Source organism: Rhinolophus sinicus, chromosome 18 (genome assembly GCF_057876585.1).
Source record: "Rhinolophus sinicus isolate RSI-liver-muscle chromosome 18, RSI-T2T, whole genome shotgun sequence".
In the NCBI taxonomy this organism is placed as follows: Eukaryota; Metazoa; Chordata; class Mammalia; order Chiroptera; family Rhinolophidae; genus Rhinolophus; species Rhinolophus sinicus.
Genome location: NC_142518.1, coordinates 42,933,658 through 42,952,225, shown reverse-complemented (window position 1 = coordinate 42,952,225; position 18,568 = coordinate 42,933,658). Strand labels below are relative to the sequence as shown.

The following is an 18,568-nucleotide window of genomic DNA, read 5'->3' as shown; positions in this document are numbered from 1 at the left end:
CTCGTATCCCCGAGCCAGGGGTGTATCCGGCTCTGACGCAGCTCCTTCACGGCACTTCTCCCTTTCATCCTCCCGGGCTCGTGCGATTAGCCCACCTTTAGGTGAATTCAGTAGTGGGCCCCTTCTTCTTGCCTGTCCACTGTGCAGGGAGTCCCGTGTGGAGTTATTGTTTTTGGATTAGTTTTAAATTCCGGGGGAGCTTTACAGAGGCTCACCTCACGCTGCCATTTTGATGATGTCAATCTCTATTTTTTTATTTTCATTTTTGTTTGCTTCTAAGTATTCTCTAATTTGCCTTGTGATTGCTTCTTTGATCTATTGGTTCTTTAAAAATGCATTGTTTAACTTCTGCAATTTTCTAAATTGTCCATTTTTCCTTCTCTTATTTATTTCTAACTTCATCTCAATGTGGTTGGAGAAGACGATTCATATAGTATCTTTATAAATCTATTGAGTCTTAATTTGAAGCCTGATGTATGGTCTATCTTGGAAAGTTTCCCATGTGCACTTGAGAAGAATATGTACCCTGTTGTTGTTGGGTACAGTGTTCTGTATGTGTTAGATCTAGTTGGCCTAGTGTGTTGTTTAAATGTTCTATTTCCTTACTCCTCTTCTGTCTGGTTGTTTCATCCATTATTATGAGTGGGGTATTGGTCACCAGTCTTGAACAGAGGTCGATCATTAGGTGTGCGCATTTAGTAGAAACCAAGCCAGAAACTCTGAGCTAGGGTTAGATTCAGCATAAGTGCTGAGGGTATTGTATTGGTATTTCTGGTTGGTCTCAAAGTGACCTAATCTAGGTCAGAGGTGGTGGGTAGTGGAGCAAGAAAAGTACAGTAGTCATGGCCAGACTACCTAGTTCAGAAACTGGATGGAAGATATCAATTTTATCTGTTCAGAATTGGTTTAGGATTCAGGCAAGCTCAGATATTTAGATTGGTCCTACCAGGAAATGCAACTATGGGAACTGGGGCAATAAAGGCAAGGGAAATGTAATTAGACCTGGCAGTGGGGTGGGAGAAAGCCCTGTCTTTAGGCCCTGTCTCTTTCCCTAATCAGTCATTCAAATTTGAGCAGATCAATTCCACCTCTCTGAGCTGCACTTTCTTCATCTGTAAACTGAAGATATCCCCTGCCCTGTATACCTTAGAATGATATTTGAGGATGAAAATGGTACAATGGATTTTAATGTGTTTTTTATAGCTGTAAATTGCAATATACTTGCAAAAGATTATTCTTATCATTGCAAAGACAGGAGCTCTCTTTTTCACTTCCCTTTTCTTTCCTTCCCTCTTTTTCTGTTTCCATCCTCCCTTGCTATCCCTGTTTTCATTTTTATTGTCTCTTCTTGCCATTTAACAGGGCCAGTGATCCGGGCTGAGGTGGGCGACACCATCCAGGTGACCTTCTACAACCGGGCCTCACAGGCATTTAGCATACAGCCTCATGGGGTCTTTTATGAGAAAGACTACGAGGGAACTGTGTACAATGATGGTAAGCAGGCAGGGTTTCCAGCTAATGTGGGCTGCAGGTAATAGCAGGTAGCTCTAAAGGACCAATAAATAAGGGAGGGAAGGAGGGAAAAGGAAATAGAATTAACAGCCATGTGTGGATGTTGTTGAATGAATATATGATATTATAGCAAGGCAGAGCTGGACTCAATAAGAGACCACTTTTAAATATATTTTGATTATAAAAATAACATATATATGTTATGGAATTTTGAAAAATGTGGAAAATTATAAAATAAATAAACATCATTCCTGGATAAAATGCCCTTACATTTTATATACCTTTTAATATGTTATCTGTGCTTATAAAATATATATATATATATATTTATGGATTTGTGATCATGTGGTTTGCATAGTTTTATATCACACTATTTTCACTTACCATTATATTTTGTCCATTTTCCAATTACATAATAATGTTATAAATATTTTAATGACTATATAATACTCCGTCATATGGATTTGCCGTAATTGTTTTATCTTATCCTCTATTGTTTGTACAAGTAAATTAGTTTCCATTATTGTAGAATATTGTATATCATGTTGCAATGAATGAATACACACATATGGTTTGGATTTCTGTCTCTGGAGGGAATCCTAAAGTGGGATTATTGGGTAATTAATTTTTTGTTTTCTATGAGAATATTAACACATGCTAATCCCAAGCCAAAAATATTAAAAATACTGAAAGCATAAAGGGCAAAATTACAGTCAACTCTATACTAAAAGAACTTTCTACAAGGTAACTGATCTAATCTCTTCAAGAAGTCAATGCCATAGGGGAAAAAATTAAAGAGACAACACCACGGGCAACATGTAAAACTTATCTGATTCTAGTTATAAAAAATAGCCTTAAGAGACATTTTGGAAATAATTTAGAAATTTTTTTATATAGGATGGATATTAGATGATATTAATGTATTTTTTAGGTGTGGTAATGTTATTGTGGTAATACAGGAGATGCTTACTGATATATTTAGAAATAAAATATCATGATGCTTGCATTTTACTTCTAAATTATTTAGCAAAAGCAAACAAACAAAAACTATGTGTGTGTATATATGTGTGTGTAGATATACATACACATAGATGTAGATGAATTAAAGCATGCAGAAAATTAACAATCAACTCCAGGTGGTAGGGTGATTATTGTTCTAACCTTTAAATTTTTCTATATGTTTGAAATTTTCAAGTGAACAATGAATGAATAAGGAAAGGTAAGTTAATAGCATACTAAGTTATACCATCCTGTTACAGGTTATACTACAAATATCTTTGTATATGCTTCTTTGCACACTTTTATGATTATTTCTTCAGAATATATATATATATATATATATATATATATATATATATATATATATATATATATGTATATATATATACAATTTTTTAAATGAGAAACAAAAACTCATAGACACAGAAAATAGTTTAGTGGTTACCAGAGGGTAAGGGGGAGGGGGGTGGTAGATGAGGGTAAAGGGGATCAAATATATGGTGATGGAAGGAGAACTGACTCTGGGTGGTGAACACACAATGTGATTTATAGAGGATGTAATACAGAATTGTATACCTGAAATTTATGTAACTTTACTAACAATTGTCACCCCAATAAACTTTAATTAAAAAACCAGAATAGCCATGGCTATTCAATGGGGGAATAGCTAGTCTTTTTGAAAAATGGTGCTGTAACAATAAGATATACACATGCAAAGAGATGAATTTAGACACCCTACCATACATAATACACAAAAATATTTGGCCAAAATAAGCTAAAACTATAAATTTAGAAAAAGGCATAGAAGAAAATCTTTGTGACCTTGAGTTAAGCAGAGTTCTTTTTTTTTTTTTTTTTTTTTATTATTATTATTTTTTTATTATTTTTTTTTTATTAATTAGTTTCATTGTCAAGAATCAGTTGACCATAAATTCAAGAGTTTATTTCTGGGCTTTGTTATATTCCATTAACTTATATGCCTGTCCTAATGCCATCTGTATATTGTCTTGATTACTGTAGCTTTATAGACAGTTTTGGAGTTACATTGTATAAGTCATTTATGTTCTTTTTCAAAATTATTATGATCCTTTGCATTTTCAGATAAATTTTAGGATCAGAATGCCAGTTTCTACCAAAAAAAAAAAAAAAAAAGCCTGTGGGATTTTCATGAGGATTACTGAATCTATAGATCAATTTGGGAGAGGACTGCCATCTTAATTTTGAAGCTGCTAATTCATTAACACTTAATGTCTCTGCTTTTACTTAGGTCTTCTTTAATTTTCCTCAGTAATTTCTGTAGCTGTTGTGTACAAGTCTTACACTTTGTGAAATTAATAAATTATGAACTGAGAAAAAAAAAAAAAAAAAAAAAAAAACCAGAATATATTTTTATGATGTGGAATCACTGTGTCTGAGGGTACACACATTAAAATTTTGGGTAACTTCATCCAAATTGCTCTTTGGAAAAATTTGCGGTCCCATCAATTTTGAGTTCCGTCACTAGTAACTGAAAGGGAAGACCCATTTTCTTAAAACCTCACCAAAACAGGGCAGCCATTTTAATCTTGGTCAAAATGTCAGTCTTGTAGGCAAACAACAACAGAACTCCCTGTTGTTTTGATTTGCATTAGGTTGAATATTCCTTTTAGTATTTATTGTATATCTTAACAGTTTTTGTGGATATGAACCTTTTTAAGGCTTTTGATACATTTTGCCAACATTTTTTCCCCCAAAAAGGTTATTTTCATGTACCCTTTTTATAACTGAGTGAGAGGGGTAAGTGCCATCTGAATCATTTCTCACTGACACTGACTATTTTAATTTGTAAAATATTGCTAATTTGACGGGCAAAAGTTATCTAGCTATTTTATTGGTACTACTATGATTACTAATAGGTTTGAAAATTTAAAATAATTTTTATGTGCTTAACCATGACTTGTGTTCATTTAAGAACTTACAGCCTTAGTGTTTTTCATATACACACATATACGTCCAATATATATATATATATATATATATATATATATATATATATATATATATATATATATATATAGATGTATAGATGTATAGATGTGTATATATATATATATATATATATATATATATATATATATGAAGGAAAAAGTGTTCAACAATCGTAACTATTAAAAGATGAAACAGGCTATGATAACAGGTAGTTAATCTCCCATCTCTGGAAATTTTTTGACAGAGGTAGGAATATAAGAGCAGATAAATATATGTTTTCAAATGAGGGGTATTCCAAATAAGTTTTAAAGACACCTTTTGGGCCTCATAACTCTTAGGTCCTATGAGTTTGGAAAAGTTTGGGGAAGTTTAAATTTCTCCAGTTCATATAACAAGATGTGGCAGAACCAGGAAACAAACTCTAGTGTCTTGACTCCTACCCAGGATTCATTCCAATATTTAATATTCAATGTTACTGCTGTTCCTGCTGCTGCTCCAAAATGCCTTTGTAGTCTAAGATCTTTACCTCACTGTTTGAAACTGATGATCCTCACTTTAGCCAATGTGAGTAATGAGTCCCATGTTTCCCCTGCAGGTTCATCCCACCCTGGCTTACTGGCCAAGCCTTTTGAGAAAGTAACATACCACTGGACAGTACCCCCCCACGCCGGCCCTACTGCTCAGGATCCTTCCTGTCTCACCTGGATGTACTTTTCTGCTGTGGATCCCATAAAGGATACAAATTCTGGTCTGGTGGGCCCCCTGCTAGTGTGCAAGGCTGGTGCTTTGGGTGCAGATGGCAAACAGGTATTGGCAGGGGTTCTAGCTAGAAAGTCTGTTGAGGGGAGGATAAAGCTGGGTTGCTGACTAGGAGTTAGGCACGGAACTGGGTTCTAGAGATGAGGGAATAGAAAAAATTAACCGAGGTTTGAATCAGATATTAATAATTGGTGACCTCATGGTATCTTGCATGTTATTTTTTCACTCACAAACACACATCTTCCTTAGTCTCTGTTCCTTTCTACTTTATATCCTCTCATCTCATTTTTTTCATCTCAGTGGCCCCTAACCCTTGCTCCAAATTCCTAAATCTGCTTTAATATTTGGTTGTCTTCTTTCATATATATCCAGCTCACCATTTCCAGCTGTGTAGCCTTGTGTAAGTTACTTAATCTCTCTTTGCTTTAGTTTCCTCATCTGTAGTAAAGGGTTCACAGTGGAAGAAGATATCTTGGGTTTCTGTGAGGATTAATTAAAATAATCCATATGGTGCTTAGCACAGTGTCTGGTACTTAGAAAGCACTCAGTAATGTTAGCAGTAATAATAATAATAAATAGCATATTAATAATTATTATAATTACTTTTTTCTTATTTTCTAATCCCACCAGAGTCCTCCCCTGATCTCCTAGCCACTTTTCCTCACTCCTCCCCAAGTGACTATAGGCTCTCTTCTACGTCATCATACTCTGTAACTCTTCTCCATAATCCTCATCTTGTGCTTCTTCCTTGCTCCCTTTCACAATTCCTCTCCCCAAGTCTTGTCACTTTATTTGGACCTCCTGAACCTACTTGCAATTTGAAGTTACCTGAGGAAAAACTGTCTAGTGACAACTGCAGTTCTAGGCAGGAGATATGGGCTCAACTCTGTGTTTGGAAAAGGAAATGGGAAAGAATCAGGGATCATCGTGTCTGGAGCATCACAGTCTACAATTGCTGAAACTGTTGTCATTTATCTCTCTCTTCTCTTCTGCTGGGCCTACAGAAAGGGGTGGATAAAGAATTCTTTCTCCTTTTCACTGTGTTGGATGAGAACAAGAGCTGGTACAGCAATACCAATCAAGTAGCTGCTATGTTGGATTCCCGACTACTCTCAGAGGATGCCGTGGGTTTCCGAGACTCCAATCAGATGCATGGTATGGGGACTGAGTGCTTTTGTTCTCAGCTACAACTGAGAGGTTATAAATAAAATCTAACCTAAACTTAATCATGACCCATTCCTGAAAACTGTGATTCCACTGTTCAGCTCTGTCCAAGGGATGAGCTAGCTTGAGGGATTACATCTGACAAAACATCTTATACTTAGCACCTTCTAGTGAGGTGTCCTGTGTTAACACAGTATGGGAGATACTAGATAAAGGTACTGTGAAATGAGGATTGCGCACAAGGAATCTACTATAGATCGAGAAGAGTAAGCTGGCATGACATCTTTCCAGTTTTATCTCCTCTCTTATCGCCTACTACCCTTGCCCCACAACCCTATACTCCAGCCAAAAAAAAGGCTACTTTTCTCTGTGTGGATTTGGCTTTTCTGACTTCATGCTTTTGCAATGTTTTACCCTCCACTTAAAAAGCCCATCCTTACATCTTTGCCCCCAGCCTGGGAAAATTCTCTCCATTCTCTAAGGCCCTACTCAAAAGTTATTTCCTCCATGTAACCATTTTTTATCACCTAAACCCAGGATTATGACACCCTCTTCTGAACTACTACTATTGCATTTTTATCAGACTATTTTAATAGCAAGTTCCATACACTCCCCAATATTATTGTTATTTGTTACACGTTGCTTTGGACTTCTGCTAAAGTGTAGTATTCTTAAAGGTGAGTATTGTTTATTGCTTATCTCTGTATCCTCTACACTGTCTAATACACAGTAAATGCTTATGAACTAGTGAACTACCAAATTAATGAAATGGGTTGGTGTGTGAGTGAACGAATGGAAAAACACGGTCCCAGTTTGCAAGACTCTCCCAGCATTTTGCAATGAGATGAGACTAATAACACCCATGAAACAATTATACAACAATCCAAGATGGACTATAATTAAGTACTAAATTGTGTGGAACAGATTTTAAGTGACATAGAGTTCAAAGAAGGAAAACATTAATGAAGAGCAATACAATTAAAGGATTCCTGGAAGAAGGGAAGCCTTGAGCTGGGGCTTGAAGGCTGAATAGGTCTGCAATCAGACATTATAGGCAGGTGAAGCAGAATCAGGATGTTAGCAATGTTCTCATTAGCATCCCAGGGGATTACCAAATAGGGTTATATTAAATATAGTTCCATTGGATGTGGGGACATTGAAGAGAGATCAGCTTCAAGCAGGCCTCCCTATATTTCTGAGGGGAGTGTAGAGAGAGTGTAGAGGGTACAAGTGTGTTGTCTTTTGGCTCCATGTCTTGGTTCCAATCACCAGTCAGTTATATCAGCTGGAAAAACTAAGACACTCCTGCAGACCAAGTTCATTCCAGTGGGAATTTATGGAGCACCTGATTAGTATTAGGCAACATGTCAGGTGCTTGGGCAGCCACACGTATACAGAAAACAACAATAGGGGAAAAAATGCTTCCTGCTAGGTCAATATAGTATGCATGATAGATTTGTAACTAAATCACTGGATTCTGTGGTAAGTGATATGGCAGAATTTTGTGAAAAGTTTTATGAAAACCAGAAATAGAATAACAACTCTGCTTCATAAGGGAGGTACCATTCGAGTTGGAGCATGATGGATGAGTAGCAATTTACTGTAACAGAGACCAAAGGAAAGTACATTCCAGGCGAAGGGAACAGCATGTGAAGTCAACAAGCGTATTATAAGTACCTACCATGATTAAGGCTTTGGGCTTGCAGAGGCAAATAGAACTCACAGGATAATGGTGTGTGTGTGTGAGAGAGAGAGAGAGAGAGAAAGAGAGAGAGAGAGAGAGAGAGAGAGAGAGAGAGAGAGAGAGAGAGAGAGAGAGAGGATGGGAGGATAAACTGCAGGCAGGGGTACCAGGGAAGAGACTTTTACAGGAGTTCAGGCCAGAGATAATGAGGGGTAGAGCCAGGGCAGTGGCAGTGAAGATGAAGAGGAGGAGACAGATTGAAAGGAGAGTATGAAACCTTAGGAAACTTAAACACTTTACAGAGGGACGGAGAATAAGAACAAGACAGAGGAGAAACAAAGACTTTGTAAGAGAACCAGGAAAATGTGGTGCTACAGAAGCCAAGGGAGAAGAGCTTCAAGGGAGTGGGAAAGGGAGAGGTTGGTACTTTTGTGTGTCTGTGAAGGATTGTGGTAATGGAGAGTAATTCAGTTTTGTAAGAATGTGTGGTGTGATGGAGGAGGGGCAGTAGGTGAGGCCAGAAAGGCTAGATGGGCCCTCATCCCAAAGAGGCAGATCTTCATATATAGAACTAAATTGGTTTAGGGAAGAAGGCTGAGGAGTTGAGGATGACTCAGAAATTTCAAGTTATGGGAAACCATAGTTCAGAGTTGATGCCATGCTGCTGGCCAGTGCCTGAGTAGTCTGGTTTCATCTCCCCATTTTGTCTTGTGTTTTTGTTTTCCAGCCATTAATGGGTTTCTGTTCTCTAACCTGCCCAGGCTGGACATGTGCAAGGGTGACACAGTGGCCTGGCACCTGCTCGGCCTGGGCACTGAGACTGACGTGCATGGGGTCATGTTCCAGGGCAACACTGTGCAGCTTCAGGGCATGAGAAAGAGTGCAGCCATGCTCTTTCCTCACACCTTTGTCACGGCCATGATGCAGCCCGACAACCCCGGTAAGTGCCTTTGCAACTCGCCCTAAACTAAGAGGCTTTGTTGGGTATCGGGCTGGCTGAAGGGGGCTGATGAAGAGAAAAGAAGAGTCTTATTGAGGGTACTTAGGAAATTTTAAAAACACTTGTCTTTTCCCCTTTAATGTGTACTCCATGTGTGGTTATTTGAATTCCCTTCTCAGCTGCAGGAATAATAGAATGAAAAGCTGAGGAAGCTCTTTTCTGGAACAACAGGAGAGGTATAAAAATGTTTCCCAGGGTCAGAGCAATTCTTATATAGGCACAGGGTGGACTTAGCCACGTAACCCTTTGGCCATATAGAGATTCTATAGGTACAGTCTCTGCATGGGGAGGGAAGCCCATGAGATGTACCTATAAGCACTTCCAACTCTGATATTCTGTCAGAATTTCTGCAAACTTCTGGTGGGAATGAGGTAGGGATGTGCTGTAACAGTTTCGCCCAGGAATTGGGACACAGAGACTTCTAGTCCAGGCTCTTTCATTAACTTGCTGTTTAATTTTGGTCTAATCACTCCCCCGTCTCTGTGTCTAGATTTCTTTCTTATTTTCTTTCTCTCTCTCTCTCTTTCTCCTTCTCCCTGTCTTCCTTTCATGAAGAAATTTGACTAGAATGTTTCTCCAGTTTTCATAATGTAGCAATAATTTCTCTTTGCAGATCGTAGGGTATATCCTTTTTTTAGGCAGTAGATGGCAATAGTGTTTGTAAGGAAAAAAAAAATATCTGTCAGTTCCAGGTATTTCCCACTAAACTTTATTTCAGTTCTGTAAATTCCATTCATATTTGAAAAAAAATCCCTGAATAAGTCTCCTTGATAATTTAATAATTTCAGATTGACACTGGGCTCAGGAGAGTTGTTAGCAAATTAGAAACAACAGTTAATGGAGCTAAAAGGAGCAACAGAAACAAGTGTTTTTCAAGAGACCTCAGGTAGGGAATTTCTGAATAAAAAAGAACTTTCTCTCTACTCTAGCCTTGGTCTCAAAGCCAAAACCTAGGTTTAATCTCCTTGCTACAAAATTAGTCAGGTTCCCCAGCGATGTCTATATGCTTCCCCAGGGTTCACCCTTACTTTGGAAGAATGAAATTATTTTTGTGCCACACTGAGTCCCAAGGAGGGTGACTGTAGATGGCTTTAAAACATTCTGATCTGGTATGGGAAGAGAGGGAGTAAATGGGTTTATATGAATAAAGGCTTGAAAAGTTACTCTGCCTCAAGTTTCCTGAAATTTCTTACTAGCAAAAGCCCAAACTCATTTTGCTTTTTCATTTTTTCAGAATTTTCAAACCCTTTCCTCTTTCTGAAGATTTCTAAAGTCATAGACTGTTGGAGCTAGCAGAGCCCCTTTGAGATAATCTCAATTCACTTATTTTACTAATGGGAGGAAGAGATAGAGTCCTGAAGCAGGGAAATGCTTTGTTCAGATTACACATGTTGGCTCTATTCTTTCTTCTTTTTCTACTTGCCCATTCTCCTTAAACTCCTATTGATTCTTACTCTTAGATGATATCTTGAATCTGAAGCATCCTTCATTCTGCCTCTGGGGGTTGCCAACAATATTGTAATAACTATGTATAGTTCCGGGTGGGTACTAGACTAATGGGGGGGTCACTTAACAAATTACATACATGTCTAACCGCTATGCTGTACATCTGAAACTAATGTAAAATACTATTGTATGTCAACTATAATTGAAAGTAAATAAATAAATAAATAAATAAATAAATAAATAAATAAATAAATAAAATCTACGGAAAAAATTACTGAGAGAGACCATTATGTGTAGCTCTCCAAAGCACAGGGCAAAAGTGCAGAGTTAATGGAAAAGCCAAGACCAGAATTTGTCTTTGGGATTCTAGATTAGAGTAGTAGCAATGGGAATTGGTAAATATACATATGTAATTAGGCAGCTTTGTGGATGACTTTTAAAAACTTCACTAGGGAGATTCAACATGCTGTGTGCTGGAGGGTTATAATTATTTTTAACAAAATAGAGAAAAAAATGCCCAGAAAAAAACAGCAAAATGTTAAAAGTGCTTCAATCGTGTGGGTTTATTGGTAATTTTTATCCTCTTTTTATTGTGCTTTAAGTTTTAATAAGCCTATATTCATTTAACAGAAATTACATATTATATTTAAAAATATCATCCTACATAATATACTTCAACTCTTCCAATAGAACTACCGATACTAGAGCTTTAATAGCCAGGAAAAGTGGCAGATAAAAATGCTAGAGCAATGTGTTATTTTCTACCAAATTTATGTTAGATTTCTCAGCAGCAAAGAGAAGAATATTTATGACTGCCCTGATCCCTCAGGGTTTCTTTCCTCTTTCACCATTAGAGCTCTTTCCTTATTCATTATTCCCCTCTTTCCACCCCCCTTTCCCACCCTCTATACTTTCTCCTGCTTGTTCTTGCTCTGGTCTCTCATTTTTCCTCTCCCTCTTTAATCCTTTCCTTTTTTTTTGTTTCACTTTGTTCTTTTTCCTCTTCTTTCCTTTTCCTTTCATCTGTTTTTCTCCCATCTTGACCCTTGTTTTTTCTTCTTTTTTATTCCCCTCCCTTCTTTAGTTTTGTATATCTTCTTTTCTCCTTTTTTCATTACTTCTTTTTTAAAAAAATTTTATTTTATTAAATTTATTGGGGTGACAATTGTTAGTAAAATTACACAGATTTCAGGTGTACAATTCTTTTCCCTTCCTCTTTTATTCTTTTTCTTGTCCTCCAATCTGTATCTTTTCTTTCCTCTCCCATTGTCTTTCTCTCTGTTTTTCCTTCTTTTTATTTTTATTTTCTGTTACAATTATATTTCCCCAAAACAGAGTAAACATCTGTTTTCTTTCAGTTGTTGATCTAGATGCTAGGGATGTAAGGATGTATGAGGCAGCTAACAGTGTGAAAGGGAGGTACGTATGTAAACAATATTCATAAGGTTACGATAATGCTATCTGCCAAGAGCGATGGAAACACATAGGAAGCTATACTAAATTCTTCTTGACTTGTGGAGTGAAGCTTTCCTAGGAAAGCAGACATTCAAACTGACCTTTTAAGTATGAGTAAACTGTCACCAGGCAAAGAAAGGGGATGGGTGTGAAGAGGGCATAAGAAGCAGTAAAAACCATATAGACAGTGATTTGGAAACAATGTATACCTGAAGAATATTGCATAAATTTATTTAATTCAATGTTTTTTCAACTCAAGGTAGTATGCTAAAATGTGTTTGGAAATGTGTGGATGTACTTTTATTTGTCATATGACTGGGAATACGAAGAGGGTTATACTGTCATTTAGAGGGTGGGAGTCAGAGATGCTGAAACTTTCTGCAATGTGTAAGATAATCTTAATCAATGAAGAATAATCTCATGCAAAATTGTAATAGCAGCCCTGTTAAAGAACACCAAGAAGGGAAGTTTAAGGGGAGGCAAAACAGGAGGCTCTTGCAAGAGTTGATTAGAGCTCTTCCAATGGATGGGAGCAATAGAGATGGTGAGGAGGGGCAGAGTTAAGGGATATTTGAGAGAGAAATGACAGGACTTTGCTGAAATGCTGTGCAAGAAGAAAGGATGCCTGAGGTTTCCAGCTTGTGTACTAGATGGATGGTGGTATCATTAACCAAGTGAGCAAATACAGAAGCAAGAGCAGGCAGGGTAGTAAGGCTTTAGTAGAAAGCAATCATTTGGGGGGTATGTTGAGTTTTAAGTTCCTGTTGAAATCCAGGTGGGTGGATTTCACATTAGATAGTTGTGGTTAGAAATGTAAAGCTTGGAGGAGAAGTCCAGGCAACAAAGAGAGATTTGGATGTTCTCATAGTTCAAGTACATACACATGTAATGTGATAGGAAAGAAAACTTAAGGCACAAATGAACATTTAAGAGGTAGAAGAAAGACGAGTAGCCAGAATAAGGAGACAGAAAATAATTTGTCAAGGAGTTAGGAGGAGACTCAGACACTAAGGGCAAAAGAGTGTTAAAAAGGAAGTCGCTTGGACAACAATGTCCATATGAGAAAACTCAGATAATGTTCTAGTCCAAACTCACATGCCTCTCCCAGAATGTCTTCTATTTGTTTCTATCCCTTCCAGTGAAAATACTTTCTTATCCACATCAATCCATAAGGTATGACTTTTGGACAATGTATATAATCATTCATTTGCATGCATATTCATTCACTCAACACATATGTATTGTACATCGTTCATGTTCTAAGACAAGGGTAGAGAGGGGAAAAGATAGTCAGGATCTTTACTCTGAGGGGAGATCTGCAATAAACACATAAAATTAATGCATAAAACAATAGTGATTTCAGATCATGATATATGTCAAGAAGGAAATAAAATACAACAATGTGATAAAATAATAGGGGCATTACTTTAGAGAGGTTGTTTAGGGAATACCTGTTTGAGAATGTAACATTCACAGAGACCTGAATAATAGGGAGAAAGTAGCTATATGAAGATCTCTGAGCAGACATTCCAAATAGAGAGACCAGAAAGTGGAAATGTCCTAAGGTAGGAATAAGCCTGGCTTGCTCATGGGTGAGAAAGAAGGCCAGTATGTTTGGAATGTAGTGAGATAGGAGAAGACTGACATGGCATGAGGTCAAAGAGTTTGGTGAGAACCTTGTCAAGATGTGGCAGGGTCTTGTAGACCATAGTCAGGAGCTTGGATTGTATTCTGAGTATGACTGGAGCATTTAAAGCAAGGGAGCAATGTGCTCTGGATCATACTTGTTAAAGAGGATCCTGGATCCTGTGTGGAAAATTGTTGAAGTAGGAAGGAAAAGAAGCAGAGAGGACAGTTGGGAGACTATTGAAGTGTTCCAGGTAAGAGGTGATAGTGGCTTTGACTAGGGAAATGAGAGTGAAAATGAAAGGATAATTGTGAAGGAAGAGCTGACAGAACTTAATGGTTGAATAGATGTGTGGGTAAGGGAAATAGAAGAGTTGGGAAGTAGATATGGAAATAAAAAGAGTAGATTCCTTCAAGAGTCTATAAACTAGTGGAAAGGACCATTTTGTGGAATCTAAAAATCAAAACAAACAAACAAACAAAACAAAACAAAAACAGACTCATAGAAACAGAGACCATAAGGATGTTGCCAGAAGGGAGAGGAATAGGGGAATGGGCGAAAAAGATGAAGGGGAATATAGTCAATAACACTGTGACAAGTTTACACAGTGACAGATGATTACTAGAATTAGTTGGGTGATCATATTGTAAGGTATAAAAATGTCAAATCACTATATTGTACATCTGAAACTAATATAACAAATAAAATATTGTATACCAACTATACTTAAATAACAAATAAGAGGAAATATAGAGGAAAAATAAAGAGAGGAGCACTTAATGCTTAGCTATATGGTTTAGATGTAAAATATGTTAGGAATAAAGAGGTCAACAATGCAGTGGTCAATGTAGGCTAGAATAGCCATAGAGGGCTTCCTGGAAGAGAAGAAACAACAGTTGGTCTTTGAAAATGAGTGAGGTCTCATAGATATTAGGTGGTATAGGCAGGAACATTCCAGAAAGGGAATAACAACATAAGTAAAAATTCCAACAAAATAATGAGATATGTAAGAAGCGCAGTCAGGGACAAATTTAGTTGTAGCTCTGGTTGAATCTCGAACACAGTAAGCAGTGGGATTAGGTTTATAGTTTGGAGCCAACTTGTAGAGGCCTTTAAAAGCCAGGAAGAATAGTTTGTAGTCATGAGATAGAGCCTTACTGTCCTTGACATAGAAACCTGGGGCTTGAGATCAGGTCCAGGCAGCTCCACAGCTCAAATATTTAAGACTTATATCCAAATATTTCATTGTAAAAAGCTAAAGAAGGCCATTTCAAAGCTCTCTGAAGTAAGCATCTTTGTAATCAAGAAGTTCTTTTTATTTTAATTAATTTTAGTGGGGTAACATTGGTTAATAACTTTATATAATTTTCAGGTGTACAGCTTAATAATACCACATCTGTATACTCCATTCTGTACTCATCACCCAAAGTCTAGTAGCCTTCTGTCACCATATATTTGACCCCCATTACCCTCTTTATCCTCCCTCCACCTCTTCCCTTCTGGTAATCACCATTCTGTTGTATGTTCTATGAGTTTGTTTGTTTTGTTTGTTGCTTTTTGTTTTATATCCTATATATGAGTGAAATCATATAGTTCAAATCCTTTTCCATCTGACTTATTTCATCTAGCAAGAAGTTCCTTTTTAATGTATCTATTGAAGCCCACGTTTATTTTGTTGCTATGTGGTAGGAAAGGCAGACAACTGGTCAATGCCTTCCTTGGAATAATAATTATTACAGCTTTATTTATTTATAGCTTCACTTATTGAAAGTTTACTATATACTGTGCTAAGAAATGTGTATATATTATTGTGTTTAATTCTAAACTAACCCAATGAAGTAACTAAAATTATCCTCATTTTACCATGAGGGAACTGAAACATACAGAGGCTTAAAAATTGCCTCAAGGTTACATAGCTAATGTGTCAAATAGGGTGACCAACTATCGTAGTTTGCTTAGAACTAAGAAGTTTCCAAAGATATGAGACTTTCAGTGCTAAAACTGGGAAAACCCTGGGTAAAGGGAGGAGTTGGTCATCCTAGTGGCAGAGTTTAGTGTTAGACAGTGTAGCTTTGGAGTTAGAACCCTAAACTCTGTGCTCATTGCTCTCAATAAACCTGTAATAATCTTATATATAATGCATAGAAGACTCTAATCTGAAACTACCCTCTCTGAAGTATGCCTAGAAAGAGGCAGGAAATCCCCCAGGCACTACACAGGGGTACTCTGATTCAGGTTTTGCTCTTTCTTCCTTTCTTAGGGATATTTGAGATTTACTGCCAGGAAGGCAACCATAGAGAAGCAGGAATGAGGGCAGTCTATAATGTCTCCCAATGTCCTGGTCGCCAAGCCACCCCTCGCCAACACTACCAGGCTGCAAGAATCTATTACATCATGGCAGAAGAAGTGGAGTGGGACTATTGCCCTGACAGGAGCTGGGAACTGGAATGGCACAACCAATCTGAGAAGAACAGGTAAGGCTTCAGAAAAGAAGAGGTAACACTTTCAGAGACTCTGTACCACTTTACAGATAAGGAGGATATTTAAATTCTGAAAGAAGGAGGCACTTCTCTAAAGTCACCTAACAAGATACCAACAAGCCTGGCTCAGGTAGAATGCAGGTAAAGTGGAACTCAGTGCTTCTTCTATATTACTATACTGTGGGGCTGAAGTAAAAGACCTTACCCACACCCTCATGTTCATAATCTTTGCCTCCTTTCTTCTGGTTAGCCACAAGCACGATAACTGTGACTTCAATTTTATAGAGAACTTACTCAAGGGACTGAATACCTCAAGGTCAGCTGTCCCTTGACAAAATGTCATTAAGGTACAGGCTAAGTTGTATAGCAGGAAAAAAATAGAGTGGCTTAAATAAGTTAGAATTTTAGTGTTTGCTCACATAATAATACAAAGATGAGCAGTCCAGGGCTGGTAGGTGAACTAATCACACATAACACTTGCTTTCATCTCTGGAACTAAGATGACTACTCCAGTTGTAATGATTCCCAGCTATCAAAAAAGGAGGAAGAAGTCCAAGACAAACAGCATTGTCTGTAAGGCGATGACCTATAAGTTGCATACACCACTTTCTCTCATACCCCATTACCCTGAACTTATTCATATGGTCATACCTAGCTGCTAGAAATTTTGGAAAGTGTAATTTCTGGTTAGGTAGCCATATGCTCAGCTAAATCCTAGGTGATTCTATTACTATAAAGGAAGGAGGGGAGAATAGAAACTGAGGTACAGTTTAGCAATTTTCCACTATAGTTTATTTTTGGTAGTCTCACAACCCTTTGTCACTTCTTGCCCTTTATGTTGGTTATTGAAGGTTGAAGCCTATTGCTAACTTCTCTGCAACCTAGAAAAAGTGACTTGCCTTTTCTGGGCCTTGGTTTACTCTTCTTTAAAGTGAGGTAGTACAGTTCAAAGAACTTGACTAGAAGTAGATAGGGAAGAAACAACAGACTTGAATCCAAGTACTGGCTTCCTTTCTGGCTGACAGTATCAATAAAGATATATCCTGTCACCTGTGAACCACTGATTCTATCTCTGGGACATACCTACCTCATCAGCCCATTGGGAGTGTCAAATGATAAAATGAATAATAAAACTTTTTGTAAACAGAAAAGCATCCCATAAAGAGAATTCTTTTTTTTCTTCTTTTTTTATAATTAAGAGAAATAGCTTTATTAAAGCAATTTTTACCAAAAGTATAACATATTAATATGTATTAAATAATGTTTTCTTTACGATTCCATTTTCTCCCTACCTCTCCCAATCCCTTACCTTCCAGGAGAAGAAACAGTTAATACTCTCCTGTCACTTTGTACCTTATCGTTTTGTCAACTGAATTCCATCTAAGACATGAATGTTGGAGCTAGAGACAAGGGCTTCTGATTCTTATCCCAGTGCTCTTGCCATCTAAATTGTACTAAAAATTCCTATCTGGATGATGGCAAACAATAAAACATAAATAGATACTGAAATCTGTCATATATAATTGCATGTATGCAGCCAATGTGGTGAGTAATCTGACATAAGGTATAGACACCCTCCTTCTATCTGTGACATGAGCTGAAATCTGATGTGGCTTCCTCATATCTGAAAATGAGTAGTTCAGGGCCAGGTGCTGATACCATTGTTTGGATTCCTCTAGTTATGGTCACATCTTCCTGAGCAACGAGAATGGGCTCCTAGGTTCCAGATACAAGAAAGCTGTATTCAGGGAATACACTGATGGTACGTTCAGGATCCCTCGGCCAAGGACTGGACCAGAGGAACACTTGGGAATCTTAGGTAAGGGAATTCCACTTCCCTCCTAGTGTCTAGAAGCCTGTGCTCCTCCTAGAGAGGCTATGTCATATCAGGAAGACTTCCCACTCCCCATTACCAGTTTTTCCTTATGATATACTGGAACTATAGTAATATTTTATAAATAAGCCATGAAAATAAGCAGTCAAAGTGGGGGAATTAATGAATTTTCCTGCAATCTGAACCAGGTTTTTCCAGGCCTCTATATCTAGGAATCTCTGAAGGTGATAGATTTTTTTTTTAATGCTAAAGGCAGGAGAATGTAGGAACATCAAAGAGTGGGAAACTATTATACAGGGAACCAGTATTACCCTTGCACCCCAGTTTAATTATTGCTGCTGTTTCTTCACTTTGGTAGGGGCCAATGAATTTCCTCATTCTTGTCTTTGCACAGAAGGGATCCACTGGGGCCCTTTAAGACAGCCCAACAATTCTGTACTCTGTGTCAAACTCTAACTCCTTATTAACAATTACTACACAGAGCCATGATTCTCTAGAACCTCGGGGTATTATATAGAGAGTATTGGGTTGGGGAAAGTGGGGGTAACTGGAGGTATAATTATAATTCTATTGTTGAAGTACCCTCATCCTATAGGTAGCATTATTAGTTTAAGGGCTTCTGAATTTAAAAATGAAGCCA

General features: G+C 37.5%; 1 protein-coding gene across 7 annotated transcripts in view; it reads left to right on the top strand.

The window, feature by feature from the left end:
- HEPH (hephaestin) overlaps nucleotides 1–18,568 on the top strand; it is an 89,278-nt gene that overhangs the window by 32,679 nt on the left and 38,031 nt on the right. For all 7 annotated transcript variants that reach the window (XM_088795297.1, XM_019717518.3, XM_019717521.3 and 4 more), the window contains exons 9-14: nucleotides 1,363–1,494; nucleotides 5,075–5,286; nucleotides 6,243–6,393; nucleotides 8,814–9,026; nucleotides 15,875–16,088; nucleotides 17,774–17,913. In XM_088795297.1, the coding sequence (XP_088651423.1) occupies nucleotides 1,363–1,494; nucleotides 5,075–5,286; nucleotides 6,243–6,393; nucleotides 8,814–9,026; nucleotides 15,875–16,088; nucleotides 17,774–17,913 (1,062 nt within the window). The remainder of the gene's footprint in view (nucleotides 1–1,362; nucleotides 1,495–5,074; nucleotides 5,287–6,242; nucleotides 6,394–8,813; nucleotides 9,027–15,874; nucleotides 16,089–17,773; nucleotides 17,914–18,568) is intronic.